This window comes from Equus przewalskii, chromosome 21 (assembly GCF_037783145.1).
Source record: "Equus przewalskii isolate Varuska chromosome 21, EquPr2, whole genome shotgun sequence".
Classification (NCBI taxonomy): domain Eukaryota; kingdom Metazoa; phylum Chordata; class Mammalia; order Perissodactyla; family Equidae; genus Equus; species Equus przewalskii.
In genome coordinates, this window is record NC_091851.1 from 35305226 (window position 1) to 35317760 (window position 12535).

The 12535-nt window shown below is 53.8% G+C and overlaps 2 protein-coding genes across 5 annotated transcripts in view; both read right to left on the reverse strand.

Moving 5' to 3' along the window:
* OCSTAMP (osteoclast stimulatory transmembrane protein) overlaps positions 1 to 4674 on the reverse strand; it is an 8035-nt gene extending 3361 nt beyond the window's left edge. The window contains exons 1-2 of the mRNA XM_008542495.2: positions 3649 to 4674; positions 265 to 1255 (exon numbers count right to left, since the gene is read on the reverse strand). Of these exons, the coding sequence (XP_008540717.2) occupies positions 265 to 1255; positions 3649 to 3692 (1035 nt within the window). The 5' untranslated portion in view covers positions 3693 to 4674. The remainder of the gene's footprint in view (positions 1 to 264; positions 1256 to 3648) is intronic.
* Positions 4675 to 10313: 5639 nt separating this feature from the next.
* SLC13A3 (solute carrier family 13 member 3) overlaps positions 10314 to 12535 on the reverse strand; it is a 76973-nt gene continuing 74751 nt past the window's right edge. For all 4 annotated transcript variants that reach the window (XM_008542487.2, XM_008542488.2, XM_070589350.1 and 1 more), the window contains one exon: positions 10314 to 11889. In XM_008542487.2, coding sequence (XP_008540709.2) covers positions 11713 to 11889 — 177 coding nt within the window. In that variant the 3' untranslated portion in view covers positions 10314 to 11712. The remainder of the gene's footprint in view (positions 11890 to 12535) is intronic.

The window sequence follows — 12535 nt, forward strand, 5'->3', positions numbered from 1 at the left end:
TGGAGGGACCTCGGGGGCGAGTTATTTTAATATCTCTGGGTATCAGTGTCCTCACCTACAACAGGGGGTGAAAAGAGAACCCCTGTGTCGGGCTGTTGTGGGAATTAAAGGAGGCCACCTGCCGATGCCCCGGGGTCCCACGGCTTATCCAAGGGCTACGACCAGCAGGCAAGTACAATCTAACTGCGAGTCAAGCGTTTAAGACCCCCTCCCACTTCCCTCAAGGAAAGGACTCTATGCCCACCTCTCCACCACCACACTTACCTCGTACTTGACTGTGAGCGTGACGGGCACGGCAGGCAGCTTCTGAGCCCAGTCCACGGCTGCCTGCGCCAGGAGGAAGACCACATGGTCCGTGGCCACCGTCACAGCTGTGGCCACCAGGAGCAGGGCCAGCAGCCCCAGCCTGAGGAAACAACTCAGCAGCTCCCTTGGGGACAGCCTAGGCCTGGCCGCCCGGAGCAGCCAGGCTGGTGGGGAGGCCAACAAGTGTGTGGCCCCGGCCTCGGCCAGCTGCTGAGCTAGCTGCCGCGTGGCATAGATATTATCAAACCGCAGGTCAGTCAGGTAGCGATGGAGGTACCAGGTCGAGTCCACCAGGAGGACCAGCATCAAGAGCCCTGTGACCACCCGCTGGGTCCCCAGCACTGCCGCCCGGGCCAGGGACTCCAGGCCAGAGAAGTCTTCCAGGACCTGCTGAGTGACCCTGAGCATGTGAAGCCGGAAGGCAGAGCCATTGCCCAGAGCCTGGAGCGTCAGCCCCTGGCTGGTGGGGCCCAGAGCCCTGGATGCCTCGTGCAGCTGGTGAGTGGTGTTGAGCAGACTCTCCAGGGAGCCCTCGGTGACACATCTCAGCACCTGCCCGGCCGCACCCATGTTGGCCAGGACGTTGGGCACCACGGCTACGGCCAGGGTGGCAGCGCTCCAGGAGAGGAGCAGGCGGCGGCCCTGCTCCGTGCCCAGGGTAGGCACACTGAGTGCAAACAGGCAGCGAACTGGGGTCACCAGGCCCAGGCCCAGGAAGACCACCAGGCCACAGACAATGGCCACCAGGGCCGAGGACCCCAGAGGGTAGAGTAGCGAGGACACCAGCCAGTGGTGGGCCAGACCTGCGGCAGCAGTGGCCAGGGAGCCGCACAGGAGGAGCTGGGTCAGCAGCTGGCGGTGGCTGGCTGGGACAGGCCGAGAGAAGGCAACCCAGGCCGCCTGCAGTGGGGCGAGGGCCTTGCAGATCCCCCAGTGCCAGCATCGCCACCTGCACACAAGGAAATTGGGGACCTCTATCAGGAGGGTGGGGGGTGGGTGTCTGCCCCATGCCCCCACCCCACACACCCCTCAGCGGCTAACAGGCTCCACCCCTTTAGCCACAGGGGTGGGCACTCTTCCCAGGTGGGCCAATCAGAGTAACCCACCTCAAACCCACATGACCCAAGCTGAACCAATCAGAGACTTCCCCAGGAATATCCTCACTGGAGTTGTCAGGGGAGAGCCCAGTTTCCACGCAGTTCAGGAGAACGTGAGGGTGGGTGTCTGGGCTGCGTGCGTCCATAATTCTAGTTTTGTGAAGGCAACTGGCCCAAAGGAGGGATGGAGTCTTAGAGAGGGAAACACAGAGGAAAGAGAGAGAATGAGAGAGAGCGAAATAGGAGAGACTCTATTTCACTTGAATTCAGAGTCTTGCTTGGCTCACTGTGTGACCCCGGACTTTCCTTCTTTCTCGACCTCAGTGTCTCCTCTGTAATTTGCAGGGGAGGAGGGAAAGGGAGACTGGATCAGTTGATTTCCGAAGAACTTTCCTACACTATTGTCCTTAGATTTATTCACTCAACAGATATTTACTAAGCAACTACTATGTGCTAGTCATTGGGGAAAGAGGAATGAATAAAACAGATGAGCATCCCCCCTCCTAGATTTTACACTAAGGAGTGGTAACAGGACAGCAGGATGAGGTTCCTCCAGACAGCATGCTGATGGGGAGGAGAGAGCGCTGAGGACGGAGCCCCTGCTCTCCAGGGTGAACAGGTTGGGATATGAAGAGGGACCAGAGAAGGGGTCAGAGAACGCAGGCCGTGCAGAGCTTGGGAAGCGAAGTAGAGAAAATGCTTCAAGAGGAAGGGAGCGATCAGACATGTCAAATGCTGCTGGCGTGTCAGAAAGATGAGGACTGAGCAATGACCATTGGATTTAGTCACGTGGAGGTCACTGGTGTCCTGGACAAGGGTAGCTTGGTGGCACGTTGGGCCAAAACCTAACTAGAACGGGCCCAGGAGAGACCAGAGGGGAAGAACGTGAGACGTGAGTGCAGACAACTCCTTCAAGTCATCCGTGCAGTAAAGGAGCAGAGAAATGCAGGGGCAGCTGATGGGGGAAACGGACCAGGAGAGTTCATTTAAGACGAGAGAACTCTCGCGGGTTCGCTGATGCGACATCCAGTCAGAAGGGGGGTACATAGAAAGGGGGGCTCGCTGGAGCCACGTCCTTCGGTGGGTGGCAGGAGGCAAGACCGAGGGCACAAAAGGTGGGGCTGGTCTTAGAATGAAGCAGGGGCTGTTCATCCTTAATGGCAGGTGGGAAGGCAGAGGAGATGGGCACAGAGGATCGCAGATGGACAAGCGAACTGTGGGCACTTATATATCACTACCCCATCTGATATAGAGGGCCATGGTTAAGGGTGTGACCTCCAGATGGCCTGGGTTCAAGTCCCCACTTCACCACTCACCATCTGTGTGACCTTGGTCAAGTTTCTTAATCTCTCTGTGCCTCAATTTTCTCATCTGTAAAATGGTGCAATGAAAGTGGTACCTCATAGGGTCATCTTGTGTCTGGCACATAGTAAGTACCATGTCAGCTCTTGTCTGTCACTAGAGCATCAACTCCCTGGGGCAGAGACTTGGTCCCTTGGATCACTGGCGTATCCCAAGTGCCTGGATTAGCATCTAACACGTAGTGGGCGCTCCATAAATATTTATGGACTGTAGTATGTTGGCGTCCGTTTGCTCCTGGTAGCAGGAAGTGAGGGCAGCCCTGAAGGTGAGGATGCTGGAGGAGGTGATAGAGGCTGGAAGATGAAGAAGGTATAAAATAGTTCTCTAGGAGAGCGGGAGAGTAAATGAACTAAGGAAATGATACAGGCCCACAACTAGAAGGACCTGCAGCTAAGATATACAACTATGTACGGGGGGGGGGGGGGGGCAGTTTGGGAAATAAAAGCAGAGAAAAAAAAAAAGACAGGCAACAGTTGTTAGCCCAGGTGCCAATCTTAAAGAAAAAAAAAAAAAGAAGTGCTACAGGTGCCAGGCAGCATTGAGGACCCACTGAGGTCAGAGATGATAAATTCAGGCCTCGTCATTGTCAGGAGACCAGCTGCCACGTATCGAGTGCTTGCTGTGAGGGGAGCGCAATAGCAAGCCCTCTGCAGGCGTTTGCTCATTCAGCTCTCACAACAGCCTTGTAGACGTTATTATTCCTCTCATTCTACAGATGGGGAAACTGAGGCTCAAAGTGGCGTGGATTTACCCAAGGACACACAGCCGGGGAATGGCAGAGCTAGGCTCTGCCAGGAAATGAGACCTAGGCTCATATCATCGTGCCTGACCACTGACTGTTTGCTTGCCCGTGGCTCCCAGTGTCTGAAGTCCCCAGACCTACCCGGTCCTGACGAGGCTCTCGGCTGTCCCCCGAAGGGCTCTCATGCTCCCGGAATAGCGGCAGATGCGGGCAGACGGACTCAGGCGGCGATGGGAAGTGGAGAGGAAGTGTGGGCAATTGGGTCCTCTAGGACTCAGGAAACCCTGTCACTTCTGCTTTCCCACCCTTAATTAAGCCCTCCTGGTCACCTTGTCCCGCCCTGCCTGGGCCCACCTCCCCCACCTCCCTGGGGGTTGGGTGGGCTGCCACATTCTCTTCCGGGAGGGCAGGCAGGAGCGGGTGGAAGGTGGGGAGGAGAGAGAGAGAGCCTTTTCCAAGCACCATCTCTAATCCTGAGAGCAGAAACCCGGGCCTACCTCCATTTTACAGAGGAGGAAACTGAGGCTCAGAGAAGTCACGCAGCTCATTAGTGGTAGTGCCAGGACTAGAACTCTGCTCGGCTGCCCCCTCCCCCCGCCCCCCACCACAGCAATGCACCCTGGAGGAGCCTGACCCCAGCTCTTCCGGGTGGGAACCCACAGGAGACCAGGGGACCTCTGCTGAGACTCTTTTCCAGCCGTGAGTGGCCCTGGTCTCCCTCCCAGCCCTCCCTGTCTTTAGCCTGACATGGACCTGGCTTCAAAGCACAGCTTTGTCCCTCCCTAGCTGTGTGACCTTGGGCAGGGGACCTCATCCCTCTCAGCTCAGTTTCCTCCTCTTACTAAAGATTAGTGCTAATGACAGTTAACACGCATTGAGCACTTGCTATGAATCGGGCGTTCTTCTGAACAGTTTCTGTTCCAATTCACTGAGTCCGTACTTCCAACGACCCTTTGTGGTAGGGACTGTTCCTAACTCCATTCTTCAGTTCAGAAAACTGAGACCCAGAGTGTTAAGTCCCTTAACCAAGCCGCTTAGCCAGTAAGAGGTAGAGCCATGATCGTGCCCAACAGTCCCGCTCCAGAGCCCACTGGTCAGCCGCTGTGCTCTGCTGGTGCGGAGGGAAGGATTCACAAGACTCATGGTGGCCTTGTGACGCCCTTGGCTCTGCAAATGGGAGGCACTCGATCAGTGTGAACCCCCCTCGTGCTGTGATGCAGGCCCACGTCCACATCCTTCTGAAAGCCAGGCCCTACCCGGAAGGCGCACACCTCTCCCCCAGCCTCTCTGCGCCCCATCACGGCCAGCAGATTGCCTCCTCCAAGACGTCTCTCCTGGGCCGCCAGCCCCCAGCCTGCAGGATGGTCCTTTTGAGTGGGGTACCCCTGGGCCGTTTTCCTGTCTCCCCGTCATTTTCCCTTATAAGGACGGATTGCTGGGGTCTCTTGCTCAGGCCTGAAGGAGTTATCCTGTGGCCCAGATGGGGGAAGTGACGTTCTCATAGTCACACAATTGGATGACACACCTGTGGCCCTCAGGGAGCCTAACACACTTCCCAGGCCCTGAGCCCCTCCAGGAAGCCAGGCCAGGCTCCACATCTGCCAAGAACTGGGCACACTGAGGAGACCAGGAGCAGGAAACGCACGCACCTGCTGGGGCGGGCCAGCCAGGGTAGGGAGCGAAGCCGGCCCGTGGAAACAGCAGGGAGCTGCTGCGTGTGGACCAATAAGGGCCGCTTCTGCTTCGCCCCAGCTGAGGGTCAAAACCCCTTGAAAACGAGGCTCAACATGACTAGATTTTCCAATTTTTCCAAAGCTGTCATTCCCATTTTTATGTAACAGTCTCTTAGTTTTTAAAGTCAGCATTTAAAAAAAATGAAAAACCACTGTGCAGGCCAATCTTAACAGGTCTGTGGGCCAAAGCCAGCAAGGGCCACCAATTTACAACCTCTGCAGAGGCCTCGGTAGGACTGATGCAAGGAATGCCTGGCTGTTCCTCTGAACCACAGGGGCCCTGGGCTGGAGGCAGCAGATCTGCACTTGAATGCCAGCTTTGCCACTTACTATGCTGTGTAACCTTAGGCAAGATACTGTCCCTCTCTGAACTTGTGTGTACTCTGCTATAATGAAGAGGACATTAGTACCTACTTCTTAGGGTTGTTTGAGGATTCAGGGAGATAATCTATGTAGATGCCCAGTAGACAATAGATGCATGCTCCTGCCCTGTGCCTCTGACCTGGGCTGACGGCTCTGCCTGAGTGACTCCAGGCTGCTCAGACCTGATTGTACAGGCCTCTGTGATGCCCACTGGACCAGATCCCCAGCCTGGGTCCCATCACATAGGAGACTCTAGGGCACTGTGCTGGTCGGAGGGGGGCGGTCCCCCGAGGACACCAGCATTTGCCCAGTTTCTGCTCCAGCCCCAGAACTGCTGGATTGGTTAAGATCTGATTGGTTAAGAACCATGTCAGGCATTTCCTGAAGGCTTCTGTGGCTGTGTAATGTTTGGGAAGATGGGGACATAGGCAGGCGAGGAACAGAAGCTATTTCTGGCTTTCCTCAGAGCATGTAGGCAGTCACTTCTGCCTATATAAGGCTGGCCTGTCTCCAAGGCCCACGCCCTCCGGAAGGGGCTTCTGAGTGACCTAAAATAGAACCAACTCTGCTGAGGGGAATTTCTGGAAGATTCAGAGCCATGAGACAGAACAGGAAGAGGAAGTGATAAATCTTCAGACCTAGAATCATAATCAGAGAGCCACAGAATGTTAGAGTCATGGAACTGTACTGCCTGTGGGTGTCGAACGTGGCCACCACCCAGTCAGTTGGAGAACGTGGAGATGTGGCTCGAGTCTTATCAGAGAGGCTACACTATCTAATGGACATGGCTTGTGAGCCATAGACGTATTTAAAATTTTCCAGTAGCCACATAAAAAAGTAAAATTAATTTTAATATTCTACTTAACCTAATATATCCAAAATATTATCCTTTCAACATGTCATCAATATAAAAAATTATTAATGGGATATTTTTACATTCATTTTTTTTTCTTAAAGATTGGCACCTGAGCTAACATCTGTTGCCAATCTTTTTTTTTTCTTCTCCCCAAAGCCCCCCGGTACATAGTTGTATATTCTGGTTGTAGGTCCCGCTGGTTGTGCTCTGTGGGACGCCACCTCAGCATGGCGTGATGAGCGGTGCTAGGTCTGCGCCCAGGATTTGAACTGGTGAAAACCTGGGCTGCTGAAGTGGAGCGCGCGAAGGTAACCACTCGGCTACGGGGCCAGCCCCTTTACATTCATGCTTTCCAATCTCAGTTTTTAAAATGTGGTGTATGTTTTATACTTAGGGTACATCTCAATTTGGACTGACCACATCTCAAGTATTCAACAGCTACACAGATCAAGTGGCTACTGTATTGGATAAGGCAGATACAGACCATTTCCATCATTACAGGAAGTTCTACTGTAGCCCTGCTCTAGGCCATTAGAAATGGACCTTCCAGATCGTGTAGCTTGGGAGTTATAGAATCAAATGCCTTCAGCAGCCAGGAAGGCAACAGAGTCAAATGAAGAGAGTCAGCATAAGACATTAAGGAGTGGTGGGGACTGTGACAAATAAGAACATTCACACTTCAGCTTTCGTTCTCCCACCACCACTGCTCAACTCCAAACAGTTGTTTCCAGGTAGCAATGAGGGTCCCATATTGCCAGCTCTCCTGGTATTTTCTTTTCCAAGAGAAGCCTAAGTCCAGATTTTAATGTGAAATCTCCTGAATTTTAAATATTAGCAATCAATTAATAGTTTAAAACTCATGGGCGGGAAGCAAAAAAAAAAAAAGCTGACTGTGGGCTGGATGCAGACCTGGGGACCACTAGGTGGCAAGCTCTGATTCGGTCTAAACCTTCCACGCCATGTTGTCTCAGTTAGCCCCTCCAGACCAGTCTCTACCCTTCTCCCTACCTTGAGCCCCCGGAGCTGGACGTGGGTGGACTGTGGCACAGGACTCCCTTGCATTCTGGCTTCTCTTGGTGTGATGGTTAATTTTATGTACCAACATGTCTGGGCCCAGATACTCAGTCAAACAATATTCTGGATGATTCTGTGAGGATATTTTTGAAGGAGATTCACATTTAGATTGGTGGAGTTTGAGTAAAGCAAATTGCCCTCCATAACGTGGTGGGCCTCATCTAATTGTTGAAGGCCTGGCTAGAACAAAGGACCGACTTCAGAGCAAGAGGGCCTTCTGTCAGCAGGCTGCCTGTGGATTCAAACACAACCCTTTCCGTGCACACACGTCCTGTTGGTTCTGATTCTCTGGAGAACCCTGACCAATACAGCTGGGTTTGGCCGGCGGGGAGCCCCAGCAGGAGGCGAAGGGAGGGAGGAGATGAAGACGCAGGGCCGCTCCCTCCCTACGGAGTCGTCAAGGGCTGGACGTGTCCCAGCTCCCTGAGGCAGCTGTCCCTCGGACCTCGGGCCGGGACGTGCTCTCCATGACCCCTGGCCACCGGGGCCTGTGCTTTTCCTCGTGGTTTCCCTAGGTGACCCTCTGCCCACACCCTGTGACTAGACCCTTTCCTAAGCTTTCCTCAGATTAGCTAGTTTAGGTGCTTTCTCCCTCCTTTAGAGATCCTGACTATGCACTGCCATCTCTCAGATGCGGAAACCACAGTCCAAAGCAGTGAAGGACCTGCTTAAGGCGGTACAGCGTGTGAGGGGTGGAGCCAGGAGTCCAGGGGGCTTCCTGAACCCCTCGTCCACTGACGTTCATTCCACCTGTTTTTCCCGTTTACCGTCACCGCTTCCATTCCTCTGCCCACCCGGCTCGAGGTACTTCTGTCTGCCGTCCGTCCTGGAACGTGCGGTGTCTAGCCTGTCATTCTGTGCACCTGCTGTCTGTCACTTCTACACGTTGCTGTGTTTTCCACAGTGTGCTTCCTCTGTATTTTACTTAAGTACCCCCCACCCCCAGTAATGGTCACCTAGGTGGCCTCCAGCTCCTTGATACCTCAAACAACAGTGGCATGAATATCCTGCTACGTTGTCTCCTTAGGGACCCATGGGATCATTTGCTGGGCTATAAACCAGGAGCGGGATAGGGTCACAGGGAACCAGATAACGAATTCTCCGGGTTCCTGCCACAGTGCTCAGCAGGCTGATGGTAACAGTTTATCATCTCGCCAGCAGAACACGACTGTTTCTGCTTGCTCCCATTTCACCCTCACTCGTTGACCACTTTTCTAGTGTTTGCCAGTCTGATTGGCATATTGTTGAATCTTGGTTTAACTCACATTTATCTGATGACAAGCGGGTTTGAGCATCTCTCTACAAACCTGCTGGCCACTTAGACATCCCTTTTCAGATCGGCGTGTTCATATCTCTCCCTCGATTTTCTCTTGGGTGTTATGGTAGAAGCCTTCCCAAGATGGCGGCCAACCATCCTCCGCCTGCGTGGATGCCACTCCTCCCATCCAGGAGGGGAGCCCATTTCTCTCCCCTTGACCCAGGCTAACCGTGTGGCCTGCTTTGACCAATAGAAGGGGCAGAATTGACATTCTTGGACTCCCTAGCCCAGGCCTTGAGGGCCTTGGAGCTTCTGCTTTTGCCTTCCTAGAAGCCCACTGTCACGTAAAGAGGTCCAGGCCGGACTCCTGGAGGAGCCACATGACCCTAGAGGGTCCACAGCCATCACGGACATTCCAGCTCCAGCCAAACTCGCAGCCAAGTGGCCCCGGCCACACGACATAGAGTGGAGACAAAATGAAACGCAGAAACATGAGCCAATAAATGGCTGTGTTTGAAGGCCCCGGGTTTTGGGGAGACTTGTTCCACAGACACAGGTAACTACAACAGGTTTTTTGTTGTGTTTGCTTTTGTCTCTTCCAGTTTTGGGGAGCTCCTCGTACATTCCAGACATGAGTCCCTGGTATATTTCCAATGACTCTGCCCCACCCCTGCCACCTACACCTCCCACATGGCTGACTCCTTCTGCTCTCATTTCAGTGCCGCCCCCTCAGAGAAGTCCTCCCTGACCAGCCCGGCTGAAGCAGCCTCTCAGTCAGTTGTCACATCAGCCAATTTCAGTTTTGTCCCAGCCCGCACAGGACGCAGAGTCACTTCACTTGTTTACCCGCCTACTTTGTCTCCTCGGCTAGAGTGTAATAGAGTGTAATTCCACGTGGGTGGGGACGGTGACCCAGCATACAATCAGGGTCTAACGAAATATTGTTGAACGAATAAATGGAAGAACGAATGAACAGAGAAATGAACCACACAGACTCCAGATCAGAGGGTGAGATTACTTCCTTGTAAATTCTGGCATCAATTCATTTATCAAATATTTCCTGAGCAATTACTATGTGCCAGAAACTGCTCTAGTACCAGAGTTACAGCCCTGAGCAAAATAAAGTGTGTATTCTCCTAAGTTTATATTCTAGAAGGAGAGAAAGTTAACAGATAAGAAAACAAACGATACAGTGTCCTGACTAAATACTAAGAAGAAAAATACAGCACTAAAAATACCAGATGCTCAGGGAAGCTCTCTGGGGAGATGACATTTGAGCAGAGACCTGAATGAAGTGAGGAGACAGGTATATATTTGGGAGCAAAGCGTTCTAGGCAGAGGAAACAGCCTGTGCAAAGGCCCTGAAGCAGGAGAGTTCGAGTGTGTGGCTGGAGTGGAGCAGAGGCGAAAGAGCAGCAAGGAGGAGAGGTCAGGGAGGACGATTCTGTGGAACCCTCAGCTCAGGAATTTGGGGCTTTGAAGCTCTTTTATGTCCAGAAAGGGAAATAATCTCCAGGCACAGTGTTGATTAACATTCTTTATTTTATAGCCTTTTCAATCAGAAGTATTTGAAATCATGATTCATCTGGTTACGAGTCCCACGGATTTCTCTGGGAATGAACTCCCCCGTCCCCCGTCCCACAGAGTGTGCCCCACCGCCACGGGCTGGACCTGTGACTAAAGCCGGAGTGCTCACGCGGGAAGCAGAGAAGGAGCCGCATCTCACGCTCAGCCTCGGGGCCTCTCCTCTCTCCTCCGTGATGCATCGTGCTGTACAGAGGACAAGCCCAGGCCGGGGGTGCTGCCTTCCCAGGCTGCACTGCTCAGAGGCGGAGGGAGGGGGGACGGGAAGCTTCTGGGCCCCTCAGCTGGTGCCTTTTCCTAGGCTAGGCCAACGCTGGGCCACTGGTTCCACAACACTCCCTGAGCACCCGCTGGGTCCAGAGCTGTGCTGTTCAGGGAATGTCCGGATGCTTCTGTCTGACATGAGGAGGGGTATCACAACCCTCTTGGAGAGCCCCGCCAGCCGCGGCTCCGAGGAAGTCGCAGCTGTCCCCACGCGTAGAAGAGGACATCTGCCCACTGGAGAGACTTCACCTGCAGGCCACGTGCCGGAGGGCCTGGCTGGAGGGGACATGGGTCACCCTCGAGAAGACGGGGCCCAGGCTGGCCTAACCCCAGAATTACGGCCACAATGAGTCAGATGAAGCAGGAAAATCCTTGAAGGCTTGAACAGAGACGTGGGCTGGGGCTTGGAGAACTCCCCTGGTGTGCTAGGGAGCCCAGAGAGGGAGCAAGCAAGCTCGGCCCGGTCTCCACATCCTCAGGAGGTCATCGGTGTCCCCCACCCCCAGCCCAGTCTCCAGGGATTGAAAATAAGTCTGGCTGCTGGGTATCAGCAGGGGTAATATTCAGACAACTGGCAGAGAGTGGGCACCAACCAAGCAGACACACGTGGGCTGTCAACAGCTGGGACAACTGGACTGGAACACAGTCGCCCCCAAGGAAGATGATCCCTAAGGGCAAAGTGGTCTCTCCAGAGTGGAACCTAAAGCTGTGCCCATGGGGATTGAGGGCCTCCCATCCCAACTGTTCAAGACAAACGCCATTCCAGATGTGCTTATTGTTGCTGAAATTGGGCTCTCTTGCATACTAACCACATAACAGTTCAGAGATACAGGAGCTTGTTTCTCAGGCAGTAGATCTGGGAGATAACTGGGCCCTGAACTGCACAAGAGAGAAGGAGAAGATGTCCTAGATAAGGAACCTGTGGGCCCAAGTGGACCACTGGAGGTCACCCTTTCTTGCTGCATACTGGATCACAGAAAAGAATTGCTTGATCGTCCTGAAGGGTCTTAGCAGCAGGTGATGGCAAAAGCCTTTTGGGAGGGCCCAGCCCAAAGAGAGTCCCTAAACGGGACTCAGAGGGTCCGGAATGTGTCATTGGCCAAGGTGGATGGCAGTGCTGTGACATTGGCTGAGTGGATGTCGGCCCACTCCGGAAAGGTACCCAGCTGGAAGATGGTCTGTGCCCAAGTGTTCATGGCCAAGCTGAGCAGCAGGACGCCCATCAGGTTCATCAGGAGGCCTGTTCGCACCTGAAATGGAGCCCAGATGGAGGGAGGGTCAGCTGGGGGCCCCTCAGACAGACGGGATAACCCAGGCTCGGAATCAGGAAGTCACTCACCCAAGATCTCACAGCCGGGAAGTGATGGAGCCAGGACCCACACCCAGGTCCGCTGATGCCCGAGACCCTCCCACCTTTACGCTGCCCAAAGAGCTGCCAATGTCCCCATTCACTGAGTGGTTTCGAGGTCCCAGGGATCATGCCACGCAGTTGTCATAGGATTATATCATTTAACCCCGAAAGCAACCCTACAAGGGTTATTAATATTATCCCCATTTTACAGAAGAGGAAACTGAGGTTCAGAGAAGTTGGCTTACCCAAGGTCACAGAACTTGAAAATAATCTGGTTTGGTCATTAAACACCATCCCCCCCCCACCCCCTCACACACACACTCATACACGCTGCGTGTCCAAGTAAGGCTATGCTCGCTTCTTAGGAAGGATTTTCCTTCTGGAGATGCTGACCTCTTTAAGGAGGTGGAAAGGATGTGCCCTCTTGCTCCTGTCCCAGCCGACCTCTTGGACCACTCAGTCAACCTTGGACTGACGATCCCCGTCTCCTGCCTGGGTTCTCTGGTTGCCCCACGTTAGTGCTGCCCCGCCGTGAATCGCCCGGG